This window comes from Macrotis lagotis, chromosome X (genome assembly GCF_037893015.1).
Source record: "Macrotis lagotis isolate mMagLag1 chromosome X, bilby.v1.9.chrom.fasta, whole genome shotgun sequence".
Classification (NCBI taxonomy): Eukaryota; Metazoa; Chordata; class Mammalia; order Peramelemorphia; family Peramelidae; genus Macrotis; species Macrotis lagotis.
This window is the reverse complement of record NC_133666.1, coordinates 666,356,794-666,370,764: the sequence shown is the minus strand read 5'-3', so window position 1 is coordinate 666,370,764 and position 13,971 is coordinate 666,356,794. Positions and strand designations below refer to the sequence as shown.

The 13,971-nt window shown below is 42.1% G+C and overlaps 1 protein-coding gene across 2 annotated transcripts in view; it reads left to right on the top strand.

Annotated features, from left to right (window-relative positions):
* Positions 1 to 13,971, top strand: part of AACS (acetoacetyl-CoA synthetase) — an 87,782-nt gene that overhangs the window by 25,832 nt on the left and 47,979 nt on the right. For both annotated transcript variants that reach the window (XM_074205374.1, XM_074205375.1), the window contains exons 6-8: positions 2,935 to 3,049; positions 7,518 to 7,599; positions 11,015 to 11,162. In XM_074205374.1, coding sequence (XP_074061475.1) covers positions 2,935 to 3,049; positions 7,518 to 7,599; positions 11,015 to 11,162 — 345 coding nt within the window. The remainder of the gene's footprint in view (positions 1 to 2,934; positions 3,050 to 7,517; positions 7,600 to 11,014; positions 11,163 to 13,971) is intronic.

Sequence of the window (13,971 nt, the reverse complement as noted above, 5' to 3'; positions counted from 1 at the left end):
TCCTCAAGGCCCAGCCTTCCTAGGGATGGAGGGTCTCATCTCCAGGTTGGCTCTAAGTTGATACATTTATTTTTTCTGGACTCAGCAAATCTAGGAAACTTCCTGAGCTCTGTGTGGTGGGCAGCACTCTTCCCTGATCCTCAGGATCAGGGAGGGTGTGGGCTACCAGGCCAAGTCAGTGAGATTGGATGCATAGGCAGGCACTGTTTAGATACAACCAATTGTACTAGGCACTGTTTCAGGATCTAGGGATGGTCAGCTGAAGACCAAGGGTCCTGGTTCAGGTCAGTCTAAGAAACATTTGTTAGGCCTCCTGGCAAACTGGAGGATGCTAAGTGTATTGTGAGAGGAGCAGCAGTTTGAACACAATTCTAATCATTGAGGAAAAAAGTATAGTAGCGATTTCTCCTTGTTCTGGTCCAGAAGGTTGTCTCTGCTGCTGATGTTTTAATAGCCTCCTTTCTCAGCCTTTTAGCAATGCAGGAGAGTCATTCTGTCTGCTCACATGCGGAACACAGCAAGACTCCATAAAGATGCAATCACTGTGTTGGGGAATACTGGACAAGGGGGGCAGAGAAAAGACCCAGTTTTGCAGTGAATGATGGGAGTGAGTCTTTGACTCACTGACGTGTTGCTTAGTGTTTAAGTAATTAAACTGTGGTATTAAAAGCACACTTTTAATAAACTTTTTGTTTTTCATTGTTGAATGCTTTGCTTGAATAGGACTAGAATGCATTTTGAAGAAATTTATTAAAACACAGAAAAAATTGCTTTTGAAATAGACCATCTCTGGAAACCATATTTCATCTTGTGAAAGCATCTGGCAAATGAACACTAGAGTTTGATCTCCAAAGACCCTTTACTTAGTAGCAACATATTGATTCAGCTCTCACAAAGGGGTTCCGTCTCCGTGTAAAATGAGCTCAGGGTGCAGATGATCTGGCTGTTTTGTGTCATGGTCCCTGCATACACAGTTCTGTGATCAGCATTATAGGGGACACCACCGCATGGGAGGTTGGGCCAGCGCCCTGTGCGGCTTCTCATGGATGATGGAGGAGCTCCTTTATTTCCCAGCGCCTGTGGAGCAGCCCCTGTGTTACAAACATTTACTGTCACTGCAGACCCTGGCCTTGGGCTCAGTCCAGGTCAGCAAACCTGCCACATGCTGGGTGTGCAGAGGCAAAAATGAAATGGTCCCTGCTGTCCAGGCCAGCCCTCAGGCCTTTATTAAGTGCCTGCCCTGGGCTGGACTCTGCTGGGTGCTGGGGGTGCAAGGAGAGTGGACACTAACAGCTGGAACCATTTGCTGCTCTGAGTCTAATGAGGAGCTGATTCTAGTCTGTTGGCCTCCTTCAGGGACTTGTGCCTTCCTTATAGCTCCTCTTTGGGTAGCCCTCCTCCAGAGCCTCTTGTGTGAGAAGGTGACTTCGGGTTCCTGGGGGCCAGGCCCTTGGAAATCCAGCATGGAAGGGGCCTGGAATGGGCTGGGGGCCCTTACCTGGTTCCCCTTCCTTGGCATGCAGCATCAGATGCCACTGCATCCTGCCCTCTGAGAGAAGCAGTGGCTCAGGGGTGAGGGAATTCTGAGCATCTGTGTGTGTGTGTGTGTGTGTGTGTGTGTGTGTGTAGTGTTTGTTCTTGTGAAACACTAGTCTCTGAGTGCTGAACTAATAAGTGGGCCATCCGTTTGAGTGTTGATTTAAAGGGAGCAGAGCCAGGGAGGATCAAGGGGAAATTGAGTTGTTGAGTTAGGTGCTGGAGGGACAAACACTGGGAATGAAATCATCTCTGCTCTCAAGGGGTCACTATTCTAAGGGGAATTACATATATATATATATATATATATATATATATGTGCATGTTTATTTAGTGTGTATGTATGTGTGTATAGAGTATATAATAAAAATGAACACAAATGAGGCAGGGAGACAGAGGGAGCTTAAAGAGGGTGGGCACTGACAGTTGAGGAATTAGTAAAGGTTTTATGTAGCATAGACTGAACTAGCATAGTGCCTCCAAAATAAAAAGAAATGGATGAGGAAAAGCATAGTGTTTAGTCATATCAGTCATGACCAATTCTTCATGACCCCATTTGGAGTTCTCTTGGCAAAGACTGGAATGATTGCTCCAGCTCCTCTGTTAGATGAGGAAACTGAGGCCACAGGGGTAAGTGACTTGCCCCAGGTTACTCAGTAAGTTAGTGTCTAAGACCAGATTTGAACTCAGGATGATGCTCTCTCCATTCTGGCACCTCACTACACTATAAAAGCATAAACAGCATTAAGACTTGAAGATCCCCTCCTATTTGTATTGATTGTATTGTACTGATTACATACTTATACTCTAAGAATCTGTGTAGGTATTAGACTATAAACTCTGGGGCAGCTAGGTGGCACAGTGGATAGAACACTGGTCCTGGAGTCAGGAGAATCGGAGTTCAAATCCAGCCTCAGACACTTATTACTTAGTTGTGTGACCATGGGGAAGTCGCTTAACCCCTTTGCCTTGCAAAAAACCAAACCAAAACAAAACAAAAGAATGTAATCTTTTTCAGGCAGGACTTGAACCCAGGGCTTCCTGATTCTGAGGCCAGTACTTTGTGAGTTTTGTCAATCTATCTTACAACCCGTTTTCATAATAACTCTTTTATGTTGCTCTTTAGCATTTATTTCTTATTAATTTAGTGGTTCATATGTTTTTCATCCTCAAATCTAAATAGTGCTTTGACTATAGTATCTTAGGATATATATTTTTGGTGAAGCCTCATTTCTAGCTTTAGTCATCTTATCCTAGTTCTCTTTGTATTCTGTGAATCTGCAGCCATGCTCATTGTAAGAGACCTAATTTTTCTTCTCTTAAAATCCTAAAATTAGTGACTAAGAATTTTTTTCCCTTTTGAATGATTAATGGTTTCTTTTTTCTTTTCCATCTCAGGGTGTGCTGGACAGATTTTCCCAAATTCAGCCGAAACTTATCTTCTCTGTGGAAGCTGTTGTATATAATGGCAAAGAACACAACCACATGGAAAAGCTACATCGGGTTGTTAAAGGTATCTGCTTTTCTTGGCTGTGAACTAGGAGAGTGAAGTAAATTGTGACTTCCCTCTTGTATACAGTTCACTCATTGGAAACTTGTAGTTCCTCAGAAACTTCAAATCTTTTCCAGACTACTGTTTAGCCTACTCTTTTCAACTGTTCTTATTAAATCCCTTTGTTGAACCCAAGTGTCAGACTTTAGGTTTTTCCCTTTTATAAGCCATCTGACTGGATCTATCCTAGAGTCCTAGCTTGGGATTACCTGTGGGATCCTGACATAACCATCCTTCTCTTATATCCCTTTAAGCTTAGGGTCAACTGTATATTCAGCACAATTGTCAATGACACTTTTGTCTAGGTTATTGATACAAATATTAAATAGCCCAAGTTTGAGCAAGATCCAGGGGACACTTGGAAACTGCCTTCCAAACTGACCCAGAACCATTCATGATGACTCACTAGGTCTAGCCATCCGGCTGGTTCTGAATCCAACTTCTCTTGTCTAGGTTATATCTGGTTTACCATGGAATAGTAGGAGAGACTGTGAAGTCCTGAAGTGTAGGTAAACTACAGAGGCAACATTTTCCTGATCTTTTCTTGGGCTTAGTAACTTTATCAGAAAGGAGATGGGAATGGGTTGTGACCTGTTCTTCATGAAGTCAACTTGGCACTTGGTAATGACTTATCTTTGTAGCTCCTTCCTAACTACCTCTTAGAATGTTTTCTAGAATTTTTCCAGTCTAGCCTATAGTTTGTAACTTCCATTCTCTTTACCATTTAAAAAAATTATATAACTTTGTTCCTTTCCATTCCTTTAGTGTCTTTCTTATTCTTGATTTTTCATGTTACTGCCAGTAGTTCAGCTGTCACACTTGACAGTACTTTCATTATCTGGGGATATGGTTCATCTGAGCAATTGACTTAAATTCAACAATCGTAGTTGGGTAAGCCTTATTTATCTCCTTACTTATATTGTTTATCAGCTTTCTTATTATCCCTTTTTATTCTCTCTGTTCAGGTCTAGAAGTTCATTCCTGTTGATGAAAAAGCAGACTATGAATTTAGCAGTTTTATTTTCTTTCTTGAGTCTTAGTCATCTCAGGCAGTGGTCCTTATTCTTTCTTTGATGCACCTCTTTTCTCCAATATAGCTTTATTTATTGATTTTTAAAATTTTTATTTTATTTTTTCCAATTGCATGTAATAACAATTTTTACATTCATTTAAAAAATTTTGACTTTCAAATTCCCTCCCTTAATTCCCCTCCCGCACCTTTGAGAAGGCAAGCAGTTTGATACGGATTATACATATAAGGTCATGCAAAGCATCTTTGAATATTAACCATGTTGTAAAAGAAAAGAAACCCACAAAACCCCAAGAAAAATAAAGTAAAAGAAATATATTTCAATTTACATTCAGACTCCATCAGTTCTTTCTCTCGAAGTGGATAGCATTTTTCAACATATGTCTTTTGGAATTGTCTTGGATCATTGTATTGCTGAGAATAACTAAGTCATTCACAGTTGATCATCATACAATATCCAATATAGCTTTAAACCCTTTTTCTTTCTCATCAAATGTAGCTTTTGTTCCTGATAGTATTCTTATAGAACTCTGCTATGTTTTTGTTGTTGTTGTCTTTTTTTTTTTTTTTTTTTTTTAGGATTTTGCAAGGCAGTAGGGTTAAGTGGCTTGTGCAAGGCCACACAGCCAGGTAATTATTAAGTGTCTGAGGCCGAATTTGAACTCAGGTACTCCTGACTCCAGAGCTTGTGGGTGCTCTATCCACTGCACCACCTAGCCGCCCCTTGTCTTCTTCTAATACCTGTTCTGGCTTCCATCTTCTTTTAAAAACCTAACTTGGTGAGTAGCTTTCCTGTTACTTTCGACAAATCCCCCTTTTCCTTCACATCAGGGTTTTTTCTCTTTGGGCCTTCAGCATTTCATCTTTTGGTTCCAGTCTTCCCATCCCTCTTGAACTAGATTTTTTTTAAATTAATTTTTATTAAAGATATTATTTGAGTTTTACAATTTTCCCCCCAATCTTACCCCCCCCCCCCCACGGAAAGCAATCTCTCAGTCTTTACTTTGTTTCCATGTTGTACCTTGATCCAGATTGGGTGTGATGAGAGAGAAATCATATCCTTAGAGAGGAGACAAGAAGTCTAAAGAGGTAACAAGATCAGACAATAAGCTATCTGTTTTTTTCTAAATTAAAGGGAATAGTCCTTGAACTTTTTTCAAAGTCCACAGCTCCTTATCTGGATACAGATGGCACTCTCCTTTGCAGACAGCCCAAACTTGTTCCCAGTTGTTGCACTGATGGAATGAGCGAGTTCTTCAAGTTTGAACATCACTCCCATGTTGCTGTTAGGGTGTACAGTGCTTTTCTGGTTCTGCTCATCTCACTCAGCATCAGTTCATGCAAATCCCTCTAGGCTTCCCTGAATTCCCGTCCCTCCTGGTTTCTAATAGAACAATAGTGTTCCATTGAACTAGATTTTCTTGTGTAATTTTAATCTCTGGAATCCTATCAGTCTTTTCTCAGGACCCTTTGAGATCTGTTCTCCCCAAATCTAGGATGTGTGTTACACTATGCTTGACTGTTTTCTTTTACTGGCACAAATTGTAAGAGAAAATTAACTTCTCCCCTCTTTGGAAAGTATAGGTTCTGACCATTTCTACCAGAACTAATTTTTCCAATAGATGAGTCAGATCCAGAATATCATTTTCATTTCTTGGTTCTTTTTTTATAAGGAGGAAATTATGTTAAAACAAATCAGTTAATGATTAGCTAGTCTGCTTTTGGTAGAGCTAGAACTTTAAGAGATAACCAGATCATTTAAATTCCCAACCACTACTCACTCATGTTTGGATGTCTGTGTCTAGAAGGCTTCTGTATCCTCCTTCAGGCTGGTGGTCTCTCTGTACAAGATACCCTGACTATCAGTCCCCTCTTCTTGTCACTGTCTTGATCTTCACCCTAGTGAGCCCTCCTCGATTCTCCTCCTCTAGTGGGGTCTTGGCCTCCTCTTTACCAGCTCTCTCTTTCTGGAGTAAGCCACCCCTTGTGCAGTCACATTCACCTCATGGTTATTGTCCCTAATCTTGGTGGTCTTGGGGGGGGAGGTCCAGCTTTGGTGCTGCCCTTTGTTCCCTCGGGTACCAGATGCCTTTCTTAGACTTGTATCTTGTGGACTTGTGAATGTCTTACCTAATGTTCTTTTATACTCTGTGGTGTTGCACTTGGCCAGTGCACATGTACCTTCTTCTTTTCATTCTCAAGTCTGTTGGAAGTTCTGTTTCATCCTTGTCCTGTTGAGAACATTTTCCAGTCAGGGCTTTTTCATTCCTGAGTTTTAGGCCATGGACCAGAAATCCAGATCCTATCCTCAGGCAACTTAGTCAGCTCTTCATGGGACAGATCTGCTTTTTGCTTCTACATCCCTTGCCTCGCATTGGCAGCAATGAAGAAAACATGGGTGACCCTAAGTGTATTATGTCCCCCCCCCCCCCGATTTTGTAATTCCTGGCACTCTTTTCCCTCTGGTAATATCATTTGGTCTCTTTACTTGACTCACCCAAAGTGGGAAACTGCTACACATTTTGATAAGACATGTGGAATTCTCTGTTGCATTTTGTTTGTTTGTTTTTTTTTTGCAAGGTAATGGGGTTGAGTGACTTGCCCAAGGTCACACAGCTAGATAATTATTAAGTGTCTGAGGTCATATTTGAACTCAGGTCCTCCTGACTCCAGAGCCAGTGCTCTATGTACTGCACCATGTAGCTGCCCTTCTTTGTTGCATTTTGGATGCAGGGTCCAGCAGGAATATTGCCTGCTTTTGTTGATACAGAAGTGCCCCTCACCAGGGAGCTACCATAATCCTTCCTTCTTCCCCAGACTTGATGTCTCACCTACTAACTAGTACTTTTGAGTCTACTTTCCTGCACCTTTGAGGACAGGCAGCTTGACTTCTCTTATAAACATTCACTTTCCTCATCTTTAGAAAGAACCTCAGTTTATGTTTTTTAGTCCTTATTTTTCAAACTACTTGGCCACTTGTCTCATCAGCACCTTGTTAATATGGTTTTGAGAGAATATCTTCAACTTCTTTCAGTAGCAGGACCTCTAAATCCAACATCTTTTTGCTTGTGTCAATAAACTCTTACCCATTCTACCATTTGACATTTCCTTTTTTTTCCTTCTATACCAACTATCTTCTGTTTCTTTGGTTTCTCTTCTTCTTCTTTAGAGACTTCTCTTAGCTTTTTTCTCCTTCAGGTTGAGTAGTTTTCCTTCAACTTGTCATGTTCTCCTCAGTTTTTCCTTCACCAGATTCACACTCTGGTATTCTTTATAATTTCAAAGCTCTCCAAATCGTCTTCAGTTTCCTCTCCAGCCCTTTTCACTGTGCAGTCTTCTTCTGAAACCTGAATCAGAGGAGAACGTATCATATTTTTCTGTTTTTCCCACTTTTCTCAGGGCTTCCTGACTTGAAAAAAGTGGTGGTGATACCATATGTGGGCTCCAGTGAGAAGATTGACATCTCAAAGATTCCTCATAGGTATGTTGATTTAATGCTTTGAACCACCCCATACAGTAGAATATGTATTTGCTCTTATTGGAAAAATAACTCTCTTTGAAAATAGAAGCTGATGAAGCTATGGAAGTCAGGTATAAATGAGACTTTGAGGCCTGGGCTTCTTAACTAGGATCCTTGTGTAGATAGATTTTAGTGAACCCATGACCTGGGAGAGGGAAAAATTATATCTTTTACTAACTTCTCATTGAAATTTGGTGAGTCCTTCAAATATTAAATAAATTCTATTTAAAAACTATTCTGAGAAGGGGTTCACAGGTTTCATAGACTGCTAAAGGGTTCCATGATAAAAAGTCAAGTTATTAGCCATTTATTAAGAGCTAATTTTGTGCCAGAAACTGCCAAGTTATGGCAATACAAATATAAGCAAAAAGAAAGATGGCCTTGTCCTCAAGGAGCTTGCATTCTAATGGAGGAAGACCATTTGTAAAAGAGAGTTGAAAAGGCTCCAGAGGGTAGGACCAAAGAGGAAGGACCACAAGGCTGCCCCTAGAGAGGCAACAGGCTAGGGTGGGAGGGCTGCTGGGGAAAGGGTGGAGTGTGAAGTCCATCCAGCAGGAGTGGGACCAGAGAGGAGGGAGGGAGGGAGAGAGAGAGAGGGAGGCCTAGAGGAGGAAAGCCCATGGTTGGGATGTGGCAGAGCTGGAATTGGAACCCGGGTTCTTTGACCTCAAACCCAATACTCTCTTCTTTGCCCTCTGTAAGCCATCTTGCATAATTATGAATCATTTCAGGGCCCACAGTGAGGGCCCCAGGGGTTATATTGCTTCTGTCACTCAAGCAGGAGGTGGATCATGGTTCAGGAGGGCTCCATGGAGGAGGGAGAGGGCCTAGACAGCGACAGCTGAGTTCTGGTAAGGGTTTGTTGAGAACCTACAAAGGAAGATATCTTGGAGCAGAAGGGAGAAGGGTGGGCATGAGTGATTCCTGTGGTGATGGATGTAGTGAGGGTCAGCAGAAGTGCAGTGGAGAGTCCATGGACAAGTGACCTCACCTGAAAATGGGAGTCAGCTGGAGGGTTCTATTGCTGAGACTTTTTCCTCTTTTTTGTTTTTTTAAATTGGTAGATTGAAGCAGAGACAGTGTTGGTGTCCTGGTAGAATGGGGTGTGAGGATCTTGGGATCCTGGTCTTGGCTCTGTTGCAGATTCATCATATCTGTGAATTGGCTGTGAGGGACTGGAAGTTGGCATGTCAGTGTCGGAAGTCATCTCCTCTCTGGTTCTTCCATAAGTCTGAAGTTTCCTGACTCTGACTTGCTATTCTGAGTAGCTCCAGGCAGGGAATTAGAATGGGTGGTGTGGTTCTACCTTGTAGAAGCCCCTCAGAGGATACAACTTTTGAAAGGTTTGACCCAGAGTTGGGCATCTCTTGCATTCAGAATGTGTTTATCAGTAATGGAGACCATTGGAATAGCTGTATTATCCACTTCATTTAGTTTTGAATAATACAAGTAGCTTCCCTCATTCAACCCTTGCAGTTCACTTGCCAATGCTATTCATCTTTGGGTTTCTGGATGCCTCAGATAAACTAAAAACATATCTGTGTACATATAGACCAACTAGGCCAGGGCAAAAAAATCCTCTGAGCCTTCCAGTTTTAGCAAAGCAACACAAGTTGTGGCAGTTTAGCTTGATTTATCACTCATTTGAAGAAAAGGCTGGATTAATGTGTTTTAGAGCAGTGGAATTCCTGTGGGAGTGGAGGCACAGTCTTTGCTTGGCTATTGATGTCAGCAGTGAATAAGGTGATTGACACTTGTATGTGGTGGGTGGTCAGCCTCCATGTCCTTAAGGACCCCCCCCCCCCCCAGTATCAGAAAGCAAGATACTGCCAAGGCCTAGGGCCTGGCCCAGAGGAAATACTGGAGAAAGGCTTGGTGCTTTTATCCCAATATCCTTTAGGCTGAAATTCTCATTTTCCTTTCCAGTGACAGGTAGAAAATTCCATTTGCTAAACAGAACAATTGATTTGTATGATCAGAAGGTAGGGGCTGGGAGTCAGGCCTTGTGGGAGTTCTTTGGGGGCACCTGAGAGCCTGGAGGCATTGCCTCATGTGATTCGTTTTTTACAGTTTCTTCCAGTTTGAGCCCCTGGCCCCTGATTCCCTACTCCTACTCTCAGGTGGAAAAGGCACTTCTGGGACAATCTGACCTTTCTCCATAATGGCCTGTCAGTGGCCTGAGGCAGAAGGCTTGCCGGGTGGCGCCTGCAAACCTCCAGGAGCTTGTGCCCTCCAGCCTTTCAATTTTGGGAAGCCACAGCACAAGCTCCTCATGGGGTGAAGGTCATTGACAAGTGGCTGTTCAGGCAGGCTGGCCTACTGGCTGCTCAGGCAGACTGGCCTAGAGGATGGGGGAGGAGGGCCGTGACCTTGAGCCTGGCACTGGCTGGGCAGGCCCCTGGGCAAGTCTCTGAACCTGGTGCTGGGGAGAGCGCTTTTCAACTCTTTGAGGGGGAGGAGGAGGAGGAGTTTGAAAATAATACTAACAAAAAATTAGGGTGGTACTCAGTCGGTGACAAGCATCAGGCTAAACTCTTTATGATGATTCTCTCATCTTATCCTCATAACCTGGGGAAGTAGGTGCTGCCTTTTGCCCCAGTTTACCCATAAGGACATTGAGGTGAATGGATTAAGTGACTGGCCAGAGTCACCCAGATAATGAGGGTCAGGGGTCTTGGTTGAACTCAGATCTCCCAGACTCCAGACCCTTTCCTCTATTCACTCTACTACCTATCTGCCCACATCAGATAATTAGTGAAAAAATGGGGGAGGGGTAGCCTTTTTAAGAATGAAAGTTAGCACACTTATTTGAAGAGCCCCATTAAATGTGATGGCCTAAAAATAAATGTGATAATTACAAATTATTTTTATTTGCTGAGTTTATTAAAGCATTTCTAAAATTCTCTAACCTTTCCTGAGGTCCAACTTGAGGCTTTTGGAGCTCTGGGAAGGCCTTCCCTGGCACCAGAAGGTCTTCAGGGGCAAGAGCAGCAGCTGACTTCACCTGGCTAAGTGCAAGAAGACTCTTAACTAGGAAAGTGGTCACCAGGTGATAGATTTGTTGGGTTAGATTAACAACACTATTGAAATAGAGTGAGCTTGGCTAAAGAATCTTGGCCTAATGACTGGTAAAGTGAATGGCTCTGAAATGAAAAGCTGTTATTAATTTAAATAACTTTTCTTAATTAGGATAAAATTAATGATGTTTAACTGCTTTTTTTCCAGTATACAGCACCTAGTGCTGTTTTGTTCTTCTAGAAAGATAGGGTCCCATTGTGAACAAAAACTATTTCTCAGATGCCTTTGGGGTTACAGACCACATTTCAGAAAACCCTGAATGATCTTGAACCACTTTGTTTCCTGTGTTTACCTACAGCGTGTTTCTGGATGACTTCCTTGGAGCTGGGAAAGGAGATCAGGCCCCCCAGCTGGAGTTTGAGCAACTGCCTTTCAGTCACCCCCTCTTTATTATGTTTTCCTCTGGTACCACTGGAGCTCCAAAGTGCATGGTGCATTCTGCTGGGGTAGGTCCTCTTTCCATTAGTCAGAGCAGAGATTGGTCACAGTTTCTATTATTGTCAAAAGTGGTAAAAATGCTCACTTTACAAATGAAGAGCTGAGGATGACAGTTTGGCAGCTGCCAGTGTTACAAACATGAGTCTTGGGCATCATTTGCATCAGGAGAAATAACATTGGTGGAAAAATCAAGTGGTTTTTAGAAACGCAAATTACCCTGCTACCAAAACTCAATTAGAATATGCTACCTGTTCAGTTTATACTTTTAGTGAGCTACACTTTTTTCTTGCATATACATGGACCTAACAGTAGCTTCAGGGGCCCAGAAATAATTTTTACCTAATATAAAGTAGCTCACTCCTCATTGTTTCCCTTTGAAGCGTTGTCTTCCTGAAGAAGTAGGGAAAAAGGCATTTGCCAGTCTTCATCACCATCATGAGAGCTGATATTTCTTTAGTGCCTCACAGTTTTCAAAGTGTTTCATGGACATAAGCTTCCTTAGTCCTTGAGTGGGAGATTATTATCCTTATTTTACAGCTGAGGAACCCAAGAATCATCAAGGTTCAGCGGCTTACCTGTCAGAGATAGGAATCCAGTTGTAGGTCTTTCTTACTCTCACTATTACTATACTGTATTGCTTCTGCATTCTCTAAAATTTAGAACACACATAGGAAATGAAAATTTGGGAGCAAATGGAAATAAATACATTAACGCACTAGCATCGTCTGTGGTTCTCAAGTCATTTTATTAGTTTAGGAGTATGAAACTTATATATATATATATATATATATATATATATATATATGATTGAATTTGATAGTAAAATGACTAGGTCTTGGCATATTTGAACAAAAAATAATCAGGAGTTAATTTTTTAAAAAATAGAAACTTTCAAATTTCTAGGCAAGATGGTACCAGTTGACCCTTTCTAAAGAGTAACCATTTAAATTAGTTGAAAAATCAGCAGCAGAAGTATATTCCATTGGCCAAGTTTTTGGCTTTAATTTCCCCTGGCTTATGGAGTGTAGTGGTTATTGAAGTCTCCCTTGGCATTACTTTATCTCTGAAAGATCCTAGAAATCTACTTTGTTTTTCCTGTTTAAAACCAAATTTGAATATCTGCCTGAAACCCACAAAAACCAAAGATCTTGTGCCACCTCACTGTGACAAGGGCATTTGAATGGAGAGAGAGAGAGAGAGAGAGAGAAATCTTAGTCTTTTATTTGAAATACTAAGTTTAAAACAGAGAAACAGAATCCTCTTGGATTAGCTTGTTTTCTTTACTAGATATCATGACCATTTTGTGATAATGGAGAGAGAGAGCTTGAGTTTACATGTGTATCCTCCTTTAAGCAAATCTGACAGAAGAAAATCCTTACAGAGAAAAGAAATTAAGGGTGATTTTTTTTTTTAGCACATGTTGTGCTACAGTGCTCACTTAAGTAATGCTCTAAAATCAGATTTGTTTTATAAAAGTTAAATTTCTTTAGAAATTTATGTGTATTGTGTTCCACTAATTTCCTATAATTTCCACTTTTCCCCAAATTATAATCTGCCCTCTTTGAATAAAACAGCTCTTATCCTTGGGCTTTGCTCTCTTTTAAAACTTCTTCCCTGGGGCGGCTAGGTGGCGCAGTGGATAGAGCACCGGCCCTGGAGTCAGGAGCACCTGGGTTCAAATCCTGTCTCAAACACTTATAATTACCTAGCTGTGTGGCCTTGGGCAAGCCACTTAACCCCATTTGCCTTACAAAAAAAAAACCAAAAAAACTTCTTCCCTGAACTGAAGCTGTTCAAGTCCAGGGAGTAGGGAAAAGGAAAGAGGGAGGGGATCATCCAGTACTTCATCCTCCCAGACCACTTCTAAACTATTACTTGAATGTTAGTTTTTAATAGCAAGTTAAACAGAGAGAAGGAATGGTTACAGTCATTTTCCTCTTTGCCTGTATTGGTGTTTGGATTATGTTAGTCAGATAACAATGGACTAATCAATGTTTGTTTGATTTTTGTATTTTGTAAAGAAATCTTTCTCTTTATTCTTTTGTCCCTCCCTTCCTCCTTCCCTCTTTGCTGTGAGGTTCCTGAGGCCTTTTGGAGAATTCTGAAGCATTGGATTTAGTAATGAAGGGGAGGGATGAAGCCCCCTGTAGGTAGCTGAGCTTTGGGTCCCGGCCATATTTCTGCAGACCAGACTGACCAAGTTGTTCTGGACAATCTCTGCTCTGCCCTCTCTCTGCTTCTCCTAGGGGAGACCATGGCGCATGGTGGGAGGAACAGAGATCTGGCCTTGGACCTAGCTACTGGCCCACTGACTGTGAGCCAGGCGGTCAACCCCTGGGAGCCTGGTTTTCCTCACTGGTAGAGGGAGGTTGATACACCTTAGGAACAGCTGCCTCCTAGGCAGCCCTTGTGAAGATCTGAGGGGAGCATGGCCCAGGTGCCTGCACTCCTGTTCCTTCTTGTGCGACAGGGGTGGGCGCCATCCACATGCCTCTCCTCAGTCTGTGCCTCCTCTGCAGGGGGCCCCAGAGGACAAAGAGCTCTGGAGAGGCCCCTGGTAGCCCTGCTTGATTACCTAGTTTTATAAAACCTCTGAGCCAAGGAATGAATGTTATTTGTAGAAGAGCAATCCCCGTTAGCCCTTTAGAGTCTCTTCTGCTTGTGTTAATCATGAAGCATTTATTAAGCGCCTCTTGCATGCCAGATGCTGTTCTGGGTGTTGCGTTTACCGAGTCAAAGAGTGAACCAATCCCTGCTCACACATAGTTAGAGTCCCTAGGAAGCAAGATCTCTCTGTTGTAGAAAGGAGAGTTGTGG